Source organism: Athalia rosae, chromosome 3, assembly GCF_917208135.1.
Source record: "Athalia rosae chromosome 3, iyAthRosa1.1, whole genome shotgun sequence".
Lineage (NCBI taxonomy): Eukaryota > Metazoa > Arthropoda > Insecta > Hymenoptera > Athaliidae > Athalia > Athalia rosae.
Window position 1 is genome coordinate 24,591,992 of NC_064028.1, and position 15,779 is coordinate 24,607,770.

The window sequence follows — 15,779 nt, forward strand, 5'->3', positions numbered from 1 at the left end:
TAATATCCGCGTCGTTCTTCGACCTTGGAAGGTCGTGGAGCTTGGAGTCTGGATAAAAAGCTCGAAGTAACTTGCCACTGATAAAGAAAGTCGCGTGCAGTAAATCGCTTTTGCGGTGGATAAAAATGATTTCATTGGACAAGTTTTCTCCACATACATTCACATCAAGGTTTCAACATTCGCCACTTCGATATTTCAATGACATCATTTTCATGTTTGTCATTGATTCTAAAATCATAGGAAAAATGGATGAATCAATATTTATTATCTAGGCACACGCATGTTGATTTTTTGATCTTTTTTGATGGACCGACACATGCGCAGAGTATTTTATCGACCTCTGAATACCTTTTCTGAGTGTTACTCACAATCAGCCCATGACCCGGATGACTGATATAACTGTTCATGATATTAGAGTATCGTGCTTCCACCATTTTCCACCTTCCGATTGAATTACGTAACGGATTAGTGTAACCGATGCAATGTAATAATCTCAGAAATATAATTAGTGTATTGTCTGGAGATATCTCAGTGGGAATTGAACATAGTCATCACAGACATTTGATAACATCCGTCTTTCCATAGACAACAATGACCATAATCGTGACATCAATCTCCTCAACAACCATTGCGGCCTTGAAACCAACGCATTGGCTCGAATGAAATGAGACGAGAGCTGAAGAAAGCGACAGAGCGTAGAAATTATATAGGATAGGAAAACAACCGGCTCGTGTAAAAGATACTCCACGCTAGAATTGGACCAAAAAATCGACCTGTACAGTCAACAGAAACATTCATTTGAGGTTAGTGTTGTAATTAGATGATTTATGATATGACAAAACTGAAAAAACAATGGCCGAAAACTGCAGTAACGAAATATAGATGACACATTTCAGTGTATAAATAGTACAAATCGTCGGATGGTTGGGTTCGTTGTTTGACCATAAATTCATCTCGAACGATTAATATTTCGACTGAAATTCCTGTCTGATATGGGAATTTTTTTTGTTTCGTAATAGATAAGATTGCATGGTAATCTTATCTATCAGCAGTGGTACCTATATTAGAACAATTCAGATTGGCCGACAATGTCCTCGAATGATTTAATTCTCTAATCAGAAAAGCACACTGTTCTTGACACTCCTTTTACGGTCAGGTATAAAAAACGTTCGGATATTGCCCAAAAAACTTGCGTATAATACGCCCCACTCCACAATTACTCTGCAGAATTCTGATTTCAATGTGAAACGCCTAAAACATATATATCCTTGAGTTACGGATTTCTATTCTTTCATTAGTTTTTGCAGATTGACCTCGTGCAGAGTAAAACTATACAGAAAAGTAAGAGTCTGGTCTGGTCCGGTAGTCTTGTGTGAATTGGGCATGTGAATTGAGCTACAGAATACAACATCAAAATGGCTCAAAGTGCTCCGCTTCTATTGCGCGTCGTTGCCTCTTCGGTAAATGCTTCGGCACGTGCTGGTAAAATAATAAGAGACATTATGAGCCAAGGCGATTTAAGCATCGTGGAAAAGGGTAAAAATGATCTACAAACTGAAGCCGATCGTTCAGCGCAAAGATGTATACTAGCCTCTCTCAGTAGACAATTTCCAAATGTCACCATAATCGGGGAGGAGGATTCTTCAAATTGCGAAGTACCGTCTGATTGGGTGGTAGCCGAATCGGATCCGGATGTCCTAGGGATCAAACTGCCACCTCATTTGGAGAATTTGGAAGACAAGGATTTGTGCATCTGGGTCGATCCCCTGGACGGTGAGCGGAAGTTTGCCATAACGATTTTCTTCGGAAAAAATTGGCGATTCGCACCAATGTCATATTTCTTCTGGATTTATAGGGACTTCCGAGTACACTCAAGGCCTCGTCGAGCATGTGACCGTTTTGATAGGGGTTGCAGTTCGGGAGAAAGCTATCGGCGGAGTAATTCATCAGCCGTATTATAAAAATCCCGATAACGGTGAACTAGGTCGTACAATGTGGGGCATCGATGGTGTCGGAACGGGTGGTCTCAAGTTGATCGCACCCCCCGAAGGAAAAAGGGTCATCACAACGACACGGTGTGGATGAAATTCTTCTCGGTCAATGGTCAGACGCGGTTGTTCGGACATGGCGAAAATATGACTGTTTTTCTCGTTTTCAGTTCCCATTTCGACAGTACGGTAAAATCCGCAATGGACGCAATGGGAGCCGATGAAGTCTTGAGAGTCGGAGGTGCGGGGCACAAGGTAATCGTTCTCATCGCGAGAATTCGTCTCACGTTCCATGAAATTGAACCACCCACTCGATTTGTTTTCAGGTTTTGCTTCTTCTTGAGGGGAAAGCGCATGCTTACGTCTTCGCTAGTGCGGGTTGTAAACGTTGGGACACTTGTGGTCCCGAGGCGATTCTTCACGCGTTCGGAGGAACACTTACCGATGTTCACGGTGAACGTTATTCTTACAACGCTGAAACTGGTCATCCAAATAAAGGCGGTGTTTTAGCTACTGCGCCTGGCCAACCACATTCTTGGTATTTGGCACGCATTCCAGATGAGATTAAACAAAAATTGGTATAATCAAGTGACGGTATTCCAAGTATTCATGTGTACGAGAATCAATTAAGTTTAAAAAGTTACATCGCATTTATTGTATCCAAAACTTCAAATGATTTCTTTTTACTGTAAATACAAAATAAATAGCAACACACTCTCTCGGTGCATTCAGTCTCCTCAAATCCTTTTCTCGAAATCGATTTCACTGATAATTCATCGTTTGTCGTTCACAAAGATTTTCGGCGGTTGGTAAATCCGAACGTAGGGAGTAGTATGCTCAAACGGAGCGTAACAGCCACTTCACTTCCGTTGGCTAGTGACCTGCGCTTGGTAGTGTAGGTCTTACCAACCGCTGGGAAAAGGTATTTCGGCCTCGTATTGATTGGAAGTAAGTTGGAAGCGTTTGAAAGTTTGGAAATGGTATCGGAAGATGTGGTTCAAGGTAGCTAAAACTTGGGAGATACAACGGAGTAATAATTTATCAAGATAAAAAGCTCACCGCATCGATCTCGGAGTCGCAATTCTCATCGAATTGCTTTCGATCTTGAATCGAAGATTCCACCGAACCATATTCTGGTCATTAGACCCTAGGAAAAAACTTTTCCAAAATGTATGAGGTCGTGAACGGCTGATACCCGACCACGATAGGGATAACGAGATTAGCTGCAGCCCCTAGATCGTCCATACATTAATACAATCTGTAGCGATTCTCTTTCCCTCAAACTTTGGGGTAATCGAAGCGTGCGTAAGCATCTTTGGCATCGGTATGAACTCGGTTGTGGTTTCTGGGTAAACTATGAAAGTGTTTGTAATTGTTTAACCACTGTCCAATTACCGCAAAGTTTCGTGGGTAAAGAGGAAGGGTTTTGGTCGCCCAATTTTCGACTTGATCAGCATATAGTAGGAGTGGGTTGGATAATTTCGGATTCCAGTACTTAGTTAACGATAAGCCTCTTACGAATCGAATGGGACTTCGATAGGTTCTTGAGTGAGATAACGCTCCCTGTCCCATCCAGATTACAGGACATGTACCGTAATAACGACGTCGTAGAACGTAGCTAGTCTTGCACGTCTCATCTTTCGGGAGATATTTCACCCCGACACGTATATCACGCGTGTTCCTAGGTTCGCTGATAAAATTCTAAATGATAAGTTTTCGTGCTGAGTAAATGGAAACCGGTACAGCTCTTTCTATTCCCCGTTAAATCACCGCACGGTAACGCTGTGTTGGTTGAAAGTCCAGACAATGAGACGTAACGTGAACGATGGTTACCAACAACGAGTGCCATCCTGTCTAGACTACGTAGCAGAACGCTCTGCATGTCTACGCAGAAGTTACCGCGATAAACGTGAGTTGCTAGTTCCTCTCTTATAAAGCATTCTACCTACACCTACTGTTCTCCGTACAGAAGCTGAGACAAAATTAATCACTGGTCGTAAGATTTTACCATTGTCTAGCGGATAAAATAGGTGTGTATATTGTGCAGGTGACAAGCTCACAAGGTATCGTTTATGTGCACACCTTTAGAAATAGTATAGGTGCGCTATTGTTCGACGTTCCAAAGAGTGGTATCAACTCGACGATAGTCGACATAATTTTGTCCCGATTGCGTTTTTAAAATCGTTCCACCGTCCAACGCGTTCGTATAATGAATGTATCGGTAATCTCTCGATGATGATCAAAGAGACATTTCAAAGAGTGAAAGTCCTGAGTGTAAAAAAGGGGTTGCTCAGGTATTTTAGGATTTACTTCCAGAACATGGACTGTACGGGTAATCTTCTTCGGGATTTTTTTTTTTCCCCGTAGTTTGTTTGGTTTCAAAGAGACAAAAAGCTCGCGGTCTTTTCATGCGCGGCAGTCTTTTGATCACTCTTCTTCCGTTTTTATCTCGACTCCTTCTCCTACAATTATTTTCTTACAATTATTGCCATTTCATGGGAATAAAAAATAAATGAACAACCGAAGAAAAGAAGAATCCCACTCGGTTCCTATACACTCCTTGAAACTTTCTATATTTTCTCGCCGATATCATCCCACCATTGGTTGAAACCCCGCACATAACTGGCAAGTTTTAGCGCGGTTTAAACCGGTACGAGAACAAGAAGAAAAAAAAAAGAAGAAAAAAAATATACGCAAAAAGGTCGGCACTTAACCTTACAGAAGGTGCTTCTGAGCCGTACCTCTCCAACTGCCTTCAGCTGAGACGTTTTCAAGGAGATAGATTTTCCTCCGCAAGCGATACGATATTACACCGCTATTGGTACAAGTATGGTATACATGTGCATTATACGGTGCAGTTGGGATGAAAAGTCTGTCGAAATTCTCTATAGTAGTGAATGAAAATTGAGAAGGATGTGTACAGGGATTCCGGCGAAACGGGGGTAGAAGCGTATCAGAATTGTTCGAACGATTAAAAAAAAAAAATTTGTTTAATACCAAGACGCTCGTTTTCTTTGATGATATCACGAATTGGGTGAGCATAATTGCCGGATAATCGTAATAATTATTTGCAAAGTAAAAGGTAAGATAATAAGAACGAGAATGAGAATAATAAGAAAAAGCCGATTAGGAAGTTCAAAAAGGTACCAGACTCCAGTCTGGTTTTGTATCTGCGACGATAAAGGAGCTTTATGTTATTGTAATCTCGCTTTTGGACGCCTATTACCGGCGACTTATAGAACGTCCCGAGTTTCAGGTTGTTAAGATCATTGGCGGGAAATCCAGTTTAAAGGTAAACTTCCGTATAGGATTCAACATCAAATTAGTGAATTTTTTTCATCAAAAACTTCAACAAGCCACTTAGAAAAACGGGTTATAGGGAAGGAAATCGCTCCATATTACTCCATACATTTGCCTATACATCCGCCCCGGATCGGTTTCCTTAGCTAAACTTGTTTCGACACTTCTTAAAACTCTCTGATCCCCTGTTTAAACTTTTCGCTTAACAGGAGCACCCCATTCTGTATACGATAAAACTGAAAACCGACAGGCGAAATCATAAGCATAAGGAAAATCCGGCGCAGCTGAACGATATCGACCTCAAATTTCCCTCGACGTTCTCCCATTCCTGTGGCTCTTTTCTTAAAAGAAAAAAAAAAAAAAAAAAAAAAACACCCTCTTTCACCGGAACGTTGAACTCACGCGGTGCACGGAAGGGCGATCTCTCGAAAGCTCTGTCAAGAATTGTGGTGGGAATTCTTCCAAAGTTTGCTTCGTCGAAATCTCGATCACCGAAATTGCAATTTTTCATCAACGTTTTTCACGTCGTTTTTAAGACGATACGTGAAATTTATTACTCTGTTGAACTTTGTGCTCGGTAGCTCGGAATTTCGGGTTTTCGCACAATTGACCGTTCCAACAGCTTGCGGAAGGTGTAGGTTTATACGCCGTGTACGTTAATAGTGTTGATTCAAGTCTACTATACGGTGCAGCAAAAGCGGAATCAGGTTAATATGTTATAAGCCGATTGTTCAAACTTGTGCCCGTTTCGGTAAAGCGGCGTAAGTATAGGACCCGGCACGGTAGCTGAAATAATTTAATTTCAAAGCTAACACTTGTCTCTATTGTTGACCAAGCGCCGTTTTCAGTTAAACGCGTTTCAGGAAACGCAGTGTCAGCCTGTACAACGACAAAATCTCTTACAAACTTAGCCGTTTCCGGCAACGTCTTAACACACACACACACACACCGTACAAAATAATAATTATTTGCATACGAACTCTAATCTTCCGCATAAATCACGCAATTCAACGAACACTGCGCATACATTTTACACACACACCCATACACCCGCACAAACACCGACGTTATACATTTGTCCTTAGGAAATTCGCATGTGCAGAAAACAGAATAACATGCATGGCGTTATTACCCGTCCGGAACTTACGTGGCTCAAGTCGCTCGTTATAATGTTACGTTCCGTCAGTGGTACGTACGTACAAACATACGTTTTACCGTACCTCCTCCTAGTGCTAATGTAATGAAAATTTTCACGCGTCCATTTCAAATTATGAGTGGTACTCGGGCGTGAACTACCACAGGCTGCGTTTAGGTTTATAGTTCACCGTGGCTACGTCTTTCGAATGTTCCGCTGCAGCACACTTGGGACGAAATTGCTCTCGCAGGCCGCAGCAAGGCCGAGTCTTACGGTTACGAACACACCTCACCGTTACCCACGGTGTACGGGAGAGGTTCTCAATTTGCGAAAGTCAAAATCTCATCAACCCTCGTTCCCTTTCTCCCAATCCCGGAGGTTTTTTTCTTTTTTTTTTTTCGCTTTCGCTAAACCCTATAGAGCGATCGGGAAACTTTAATCTCAACATAAGTTCTGGATTGGAAGAAAGGAGCTTTCGAATTTCTCCGCGCCACTGAAAACTTGCTGGCAGCTTCGACTTACTCAAAAATTTACAAGTCAACTCCCAGAATTTTTTTCAACTCCCGAGCTTCGTACAGTTCGGTTCTTTTCCGATCAACGAGTCGAGTGGCGAGACTCGAAAATTTCTGAGACTTTGGCGATTTTTGCGGTAACAATTATTCGGAAATTTGCAACATCCCAATTTCACCGTTCGCAGGATACGTGTTCCGATCGGAGCGGATTCGCGATTCTCGTACGAGAAGTTGAATAATGTATTGGATGCTTGATTGAACACAAGACACTGAATAAATTAAGGGAAAGCTCGATCGGCCAGTCTCAGATTGCTTCGGAGTGGCGTGAGAAAATCGGTATTAAAGCCCGACTACGTGTAAAGCTCCATTTTGAGATAAGACCGGAGCATTTTTTTTGTCAGCGAATCAAAAAGAGAATTAGCATTCTTGCGTTTATCCGATGGCACCGAACGTCTGGCAATATTTTCCGATATCATCTTCGGAATTTGTCTTTCTAGGTAAAGACGGTCATTCGTCCCCCCAAAAAATTACCCCGCCTTCGGAGTTCGGTCGAAAAATAGAAGGAGGTACACCCGGGCCCCCCGTGTATCATTTGTTTGAAAAGCGAGATCCTTTTTTCCTTGAAAGTTTTTTTGATTTTCTTCTCCCTTTTCACGTGCTTACCGCAATAGGGGATAGGGTGGTGGAGCGGGCCAGACTTTTTAAGGGCTAATTTGTCTTTTGACCCAGAGAGATTTCGACCCATTTCAAGGCTCGCCTACGTACAGGCGCGGTGAAAAAAGAAATCGAAGGAAACCTGCACATTCCTTTGCTCCTTTTTCTGCGTTTTTTTTTCCCTCCGCTTATCTCTCGCGCTCTGGAACTCTGGGTAACGTGTAGGTGGGTAGGTGTGTTTTGACTTAGATTACGGGATACGCCGCATGTGTTTGGTTATGATGCGTAGGGTAAGCCGGAGGAGAGCCCCGAGCAAAAAAGGGATTAGAGCGTAAAAGCGTACGCGATGCTGCAAGCGGAGCTTTTTTTCCTACCTTTTGTTTTATTTGATTTTACTTTTACTTTTTTTCTTCTCCTCGGTTAAATTTATTACGCGTAGAGGGCGAAGCAGCTACAACTCCGTAGGGCGGTTATAGGTATACAGCTGCCCGAACGCTCGCGTTGCAGTAGCTGGGAAACCGTAATTCGTTATTCTCTCTCAGGAAAATCGGTGTAGTTGCTGGCTGCCGCGTTTGTACGAGTCGCGGAAGTCTAATTCGTTTCGAAAAGTTAGGCGTTGCGCTGCCTTCCGTGCTGGTTTTGCTCCTACCGCGCGGTATCTTCGGAAATAGAGGCTTTTAGTAGCATCGTGGCATATGTTATGTACTTATAACCGTATACTGTACAGTTACGGTGGTTAAAAGCTGGCGACTGAAACAGCTTGTTGCCAGCTCTATTTATTTCCACTATTCGGACCTATGACTCCGAGTCGAATGTTTCAATCCGAAACGTAGGATGATTCGAAATATTTTCCGATCCGCGCTGCGACGCCACGCGTCTATGTCACGCTGTTCACGGACGCGCGAATATTCACGGCTACCGCAAATTATTATCTAAAATTCAACTCTAAAAACTTTTTTTCCGCTTCGAACTTTCCCCCTCCCCCCGCTCCTTTCCGTCTATAACAAGGTTAATTTGAAATTCACGGAATTATTTTAGGGAAATTCGAATTAAGTTTGACAGCCAACACGAATTTAATTCACTGTCGAACGGTATACGTAATATACGCATGCATTAATATCATTCTGAAAATTCTTTCGCGAGCTATGAAAATTGTGTAAATTACCTTCGATCCGATTACAGGAATTTGCGGTATTTGATTTGTTGTTTGTTGTTGTTGTTGTTTTTTTTTTTTTTTTTCCTAATGGGAAACAGATTCGACACGGCGATTCATGAAACGCGAATAAAAGGGAGCGAAAATTCTGAAAACTCTTCCCGATTGATCCCACGGCTTCGGACCACTCTTGAGAGAGTAAAGCAGCTGATCTCGCAGGACTCGAAGTTAGCTGTTGTTTGTTGTCACAGGTTTCGACGTCGTGACAAGCGTTGAGTGAGATCTACCCTGGATTTCCGAGTTTGCGGTCTTACCTCAAGCTTCCCGTAACATCATGCAGGACAGCTTCTCGACCCTCGTCGATGTTACACAGTTCGTTCCCTAACGATATTACCCCGGAATACAAGGCCTCCCGACCAACAAGAGATTCAAGGTCAGTTCGAAAGAAAAATTCCCGCTCCATCTGCACCAGCCTATGACGTGGATCGATCGATCTTTCGCTTCGTCCCTCCGACGGACATCGTTCATTTTCGATTCCAGAATTTCAAAGCTCCCGCGTTATGATCATGATTATGATTTTATTGAGACCCCGAAAGTTCGGAATTCGTATGCCCACCTATGGGACCGACGACGGTGAATCAGGCGCCCTTGACGGAAAGCAGGTGGTGCTTTTTTCAATTTCCGTCGCGGCGCGCCGAGAAGGTCGTCGGCTTTTCCCTATTGGTAATCCTATTTGGGGATGTTTTGTGTCCGGGGGTTAAGCGAAAGCGCGTGTCAGAGGATTTTAAAGATTACCGTTAGAATATATTTGTATAGATTTTACTTTCCAGCCCCACTGGGTATACACGATATACCTATGCGCGCTGTCAACGCGTTGTGTGTTTGGTTTCACGTTGTTGCTCTCCCCCGCCCCACCCGTCCCTCTGGAGTTTTCTATTTTTCTTAGACTTCCAGTTCACTCGTAGATTCTCGTTTCTCCGGGTATAAAAATATCGGATTTTTTTTTTTTTACTATTCCTCCCTTTAAATATCGCTCCTTTTCTCCACGTAGGCTCTGTACCGCGTAGCTATAGAGAGAGACGGGTAAAAGAGAAAAATGCCGCGGTGTGGTCCGGGCGACTAATCGACGAGAAAAAACAGAAACAAGAGAGGGATAAATACCGAATACTTCAAATAACGAACGAATTTCAAACGTTCCTTGCTCCCACCTTCCTCGCAGTCAAACTTCCATCCCATTTTATCCAGTTGAAATCGTTCTCGCTCACTCCCTTTTTACAACATCGCCTGCACTATACTGCCGGTATTTATTCCCGGCATCTATTTCTGCGTGCAGTTTATTTATAAGTTAGGTGGGCATTATATACCCTCTGCTGCACCTATGCCACCCGGTCCTTTGGGAATCGCGCCACGTGATCCAAAAGAGTAAAAAAACTCATTCCAATTTTGCACTCTCCGCTGCACCGCCCCACCCCCCGGTTCACGGGATTTCAAGGTCTGATGTCGAAAAACGCTTTGCGAATGAAAAACGAAGGAACAAAAAAACTGAAGCACCGGCACACGGGTTCGGGTTCCGGAAGATACCTAGTTTATAAAGCTCTTCGATTACCGATCAATCCGAGTCGAGGTCGAATCGCATCCCTTACGGTCCCTCGCAGGGTCCGGCTAAAGAAGATGCTTCTTCGGTCCATTGACGCAGAATGAACGTTAGGACTGAATTCTAGGCAGCTGTACACTTCGCTCAATCAGGGTTAAGGTCATCGACCCTTTGAGGAATCTGATATTCGGACTATTAGGAACTCGTGTTTTTTTTTTTTTTTTTGTCAATTAACTGGGTAAGATCAAAATCAAGAAAAAAAAGGTATTCGAGGTAGCATGTTCAAAGAAAAGGACTCACATGAAACAGAACCATATTTTTTTTTTTCTCCTCTTTCATTTTTCTCTACTACATCTAAATATCTTCAGGGTTATTCACCCTACTTATTAGGACGCTATACATAGTTGTTCCCTGTAACTCGTATGTGCAAGACCGAGGGGAAAAGCTCATCCAGTCCTTAAAATTCCGAGCATAGTTTGTCGCGTATATCAAATCGTGTGCTCTCATGTGGCAAAATACGTCAATTTATTGTAGAAATTTTATTTTCAAAACATCGAGTGAACTGAGAACAGCTCCGAAAAGTAACTGAAAAACGGTTCAACTTAAAATCGTTGAAAGGGCTGACGAATTTTGAAAGAAGCTTCGAGCGAGGAGATCGTCGGTGTCTAGAGGAGAAAAAAGGAAGACCGTTTAAGAATGGGAAATATTTCGTTGAAGAATCGCTTCGATAAAAACTTCTCCCTAAATGTTTGAGTGCATTTCGCACTAAACTTTTCGCCGTCTAGCGATCGGCGTCTTTTCAGTCGGGTTGAAACACTAAACTCAAGGTTTCGTCTGGGTACAGAGTGTAAATCGGCATATATTCCATGTACACAACGTACGTACATATATTTATACGTACCTACTTACATATATGTGTACGCGAAAATGAAATAAGATCGTTTTGACGTAGCCAAACGGGAAGAGGTGCCGAAGCCAAAAGTCAAGAATAATTTCTCAAAATTCGCTGTGGACGTAGTATAAGTGTACGATGAGGCGATAGTTCGCACGTGTGGGAATATACGCGGATATAGATCGCCACAACGTGGAATAATACGCAGACAGCCACCAGACTGAATTCAATGCAATTTGTTGTATTTTTAGAGAAACTATATTTGAATAAACAGGTCTGCGTCTGACATTATGATAAAATTGTTCCCCGTCTAGACCGACAGGAAGATAATACGCGTATTACAATGACAATTCATTATTTTGTTGATCCCGTTGGCAGTGAAAAGCTCACGAGCTTTCTTCGCGATTTCCTTTCGCTATTGGGTTCTTTATACCGCGTTATATACGTAGCTACTCATCACCTTGTTCCGCGTTTGTTGAAAAATGCTGATGCTGAACTGCAGTTCGAGTCGTCGTTTTGCTACAGATCACCTGAAGTTGCCTCACTAGCGAGTTAGCTCACGCTGGAGTATACGTGCAGCTAGTAGGAACGGCATAACTCAACTTGACAAATTGCAATACTTGCATAAAAGTAATACGTTTGCATCTACGTATATCTGCGAGCTCATTCACGACCCGATTTACAAACATACCGGACGCATCCTATACGCGTATTTAAACGACTCGATTCTTCTCGTCCTTCCAACAATTTTTCATCTCATTCTATCGGACGTATCGATAGCTTGTTGTTCGAATGCCGTGTACGGGCGAAGACCTCGAACATGAAATTTAAGATGGACGTGTGTTCGTGTTTGTTAACAAACAAAGCTTTTAAGCAGTAAATTTTATTCCCGCTGCCAGTTGGTCCAAACTCGAATTAAACTGAGTGGCGGTGCTGCGGACTGTGGTACGGTGGATTGAAAATAGACGGTCTGAGAATTTTTTACTCGAGGGTTGCTTGAAAAATTCATTGCCGGTAAATCCTGAATTATTCTCACCTTACTACAAGCGTATATAGGTGCAGCTTTGAAAACGACTGACAGCTAACCAGCTAAAGCGTTAACTTTTATTAACCCAACTTGACCTCGTTCTCGTTTTAGAGTCAGAGTTTATTTTATCATTCGCTTTTATAGCAAACAAAATTTACATCGAATCATTCGAATGGAATTTTAATTCACCCGAATGACGAGAGCTTTCGAATGTTATTGAAAACGTCAACAATTTCTCTACAGATCGATTATCCTGACTCGAGCTTTCAAAAAGCTCGTCAGGAAAAAGATTATTCGGACACGCGGACGAACGGGGTTCCCGCATTCCTTCTCGTTTTATATTCGATATCCGTGAGGTTCTGGTATAAATGAATGTCCGAAGGGACATTAGAGGTGGTATAGGTTCGCGGTACGAGGTAGGTAATTATTCATGATGATCCCAAGGGGTCGGGAAGGTGCGAGCGCACACGGACTGATTTTCAGCTGTTAAAGCCCAGAGTTCGCATCTGCAGAACCACCGCTGCTTCGGATGTGAGGCACAGAAGCGCGAGAGGGAGAGGGACGAGATGATACTCGACGGTGTTGGAACGCCGGATAAGGCGGCCGAGTGGGGGGAAAAGACCAGTGGAGAGATTGGATTGCTCCTTTTCCAACGGGACAGGTGTTCTTCTATTTCGGCACGACGCGCGGACATTTCCACACCGCGGATAAACTTTCGTCCGAACGTAGGTAAAATATTCTAGAAGATTTCGCGAGCTAGGCTTCGACATAATTTTAGACTTTCTTATTTCGAACGATAGATCTCTGAAACACTTTTCGTACACGTGAAATTGAAAAATTGAATCTGCGTCTGTGACCCAGGACTTGCGCTCTTTTTAATGATTCCAGGTTTTTTTTTTTTTGTTTTTTGGCCGAGCTCGGAATCCTCAAAGCACCAATTTCCGCGATAACTTTACAAACTTGGTTCGTTTTCGCGAAAGTAGCGAAAGGAGCTTTTTTTTTTTTCATTTACTTTTTTCTCTTCGTGCTTCTCTTTGTTCACGAATCCGAGAAAATCTCCTCTCCGAGAATTCGATAGCTTCTCGCATTTCTATTTACGCCCTTCATTCGTTTTATGATTTATTTATCAGGCGCAGCTATAGTTCGCCGGATGCTTCGAGTATAACATTTCGATCACCGATATTCTACAGATATAGGTAGGTAAAATTGACGCGGGAAAATTCCACGAAGAAATCCATCGCTTCTACATCGATTTTCGACGCTCTGCTATTCGATGTCGAGAAAGAGGATATAAATAATTGAAGGAACGCTCATGAGAAACGTGAAAAAAAATTTCCATGTATCGCAACGTAGTATGCGCATAATTAGCTAAAACGGAAGGTAAGAGATCTTCACTATGCTCATCCAATTAGTTATAAAATATGTGATTGCGATCTTCCGGGAATTGAAATACCTGTAAACGCCTCGAGAAACGTGAAGTCTCACGTACATACATTGACGCGATTATGAAAGCGCGGGAATTGAATTCGATACATGGAAAGAACAGCGAAACGGAGTTTGCGATCCACGTACCAAAAAACTTGGTGAGCTGACTTATTAGAACACTGAAGAACGAGAGCCGCTCTTAAAGCTCGGAAATTTGACGGATATTACCCGTTTGAAGTATACTACACGTACACGTGGGGTGGTCCCCGCATATGGCGGTAGCTCCGCTTTATATTTCCACATCCGCCGCTGCTCCCCGCTGCAGAAAATTTCAGTTCATTTCTTTTCCCTTTCCTTTTATTTTACTGCAGCCTCGTTATCCGGAGTTCCTTGTCGGTCACGCGTGGCACACGGAGAACTTATACTTCGGCGCGAAAAGAAGAATCAAGTGCGCGAACACTTCGCTTCGTACTTATATAGAAATTCTCGCTCATATACATCACCGGATATATTCAACTCACTCGAATAAGTTATAGGCGAGGGACGCGCGCTTCGAACAGCTGGCGCTTTTATCATCCCTGTATCTTCTTCCTCGTAGATAAAACCAGAGAACAAATAAAGAAAAAATAAGAAGGCGAAACAAGAAAGATGATGAAAAATACGATTTGATTTTCCTATTCTACAACGTGCTTTTAAATTTTTGCAGTTGAATGACCGTCACTCCTTGGATTTCGTTCGATTTTGGGGTCGAAAAAAAGTATTTGATTTTATAAGCTTTCCTTACGTATTTCGATCTCCGAAATCCGAATCCGCCAGCCAACTTTATATATCTTTAAAATTGATCGAGCTGTCGCCATTTTTTCACATTTTTCAGCATAAAAATAAAGATATCTTGAAGGGAAAAAATCGTAGCTCAATTCGGACGACGGATTCGTGTTCCTGAGGTCTACGAGGGAGTCAGGTAGCCACGGGCGCGCGGTTTGTTGTGGGGCGTGACCTCTGCTCAGCCTCGAAGGTGACGTCTCACAACATAGCGCTACGCTGCTGGCTACCTGACTCCAGCAAAGCTCGGGCTCGTTGGTAAATTGAAGAATTCGAATATTTCGACGTATGCATGGATTGCGACGAATCTACTTAAGTGGGTCTATGACTAAAAATAAACGATATGTCCCCTATAATTTTTATGCTTCCAACAGCGAATAATTGATGATTACTCGATCGATTGCATGAGTAGATTATTTTGACCGTCAGATTTGGATTCCTGAGCTAATTAAGTGTGAGATTACTCTTGAAGAACCGAAAAAAAATTCGATTTTTGGGCAAAAAATTAATCATTTTTTTTAATGGGTCCAATATGCTTTTCTGACGTATTTTGACTTCAGAAATCCGAATCTGAAAGAAAAATTGATCTATCTCTAAAATTGACCGAGTTATCGCTAATTTTCAGCTTTTTGGAGTCAAAAATAAAAAATTTATTTTTTAGTCTATCTCAATGTAATTTGAGCTCAGGAATCTAAATCTGGAAGAAAAATTAATCTATTTTAAAAAATGATCGAGTTATCCTCATTTTTTCGCATTTTTTGGTACAAATTTGTGGATATCTCGAAGGGAAAAAATCGTAGCTCAATTTGGACCACGGATTCGTGTTCCTGAGGTCAAAATACATAAGAAAAGTGCCATACGATCAATTTTGAAAAATAAAAATTTTCGTCCAAAATTTGAAAAAATCGTAAGGGGTACCCCTTGGAAAAATCTCAAATTTTGGCCAAAAATTTTTATTTTTAAAAATTGATCGTATGGCACTTTTCTTATGTATTTTGACCTCAGGAACACGAATCCGTGGTCCAAATTGAGCTACGATTTTTTCCCTTCGAGATATCTTCAAATTTATGGTAAAAAATGCGAAAAAATGGGGATAACTCGGTCATTTTTGAAGATAGATCAATTTTTCTTTCGGATTCGGATTCCTAAGCTCAAATTACAATAATATCGAATCAGAGATCAATTTTTTATTTTTGACCCCAAAAAGGTGAAAATTGGCGATAACTCGGTCAATTTTAGAGATAGGTCGATTTTTCTTTTAGATTTGGATTCCTGGC

The 15,779-nt window shown here is 42.1% G+C and overlaps 1 protein-coding gene across 1 annotated transcript; it reads left to right on the plus strand.

Moving 5' to 3' along the window:
- The first annotated feature begins 336 nt into the window (after nt 1-336).
- LOC105686805 (3'(2'),5'-bisphosphate nucleotidase 1) lies at nt 337-2,706 on the plus strand. The gene is made up of 6 exons (XM_025747063.2): nt 337-484; nt 586-803; nt 1,299-1,773; nt 1,856-2,075; nt 2,159-2,243; nt 2,315-2,706. The coding sequence occupies exons 3-6, from the start codon at nt 1,416-1,418 to the stop codon at nt 2,570-2,572; spliced, it is 921 nt and encodes a 306-aa protein (XP_025602848.1). The 5' UTR covers nt 337-484; nt 586-803; nt 1,299-1,415; the 3' UTR covers nt 2,573-2,706.
- Nucleotides 2,707-15,779: the final 13,073 nt, after the last annotated feature.

Bases quoted from the DNA above. Each gene is read 5' to 3' on its own strand.
- LOC105686805 (XM_025747063.2), top strand. From the start codon at position 1,416: ATGGCTCAAAGTGCTCCGCTTCTATTGCGCGTCGTTGCCTCTTCGGTA. The intron at 2,076-2,158 runs GTGTGGATGAAA...TCTCGTTTTCAG, and splicing joins AGGGTCATCACAACGACACG to TTCCCATTTCGACAGTACGG. The intron at 2,244-2,314 runs GTAATCGTTCTC...ATTTGTTTTCAG, and splicing joins TCGGAGGTGCGGGGCACAAG to GTTTTGCTTCTTCTTGAGGG.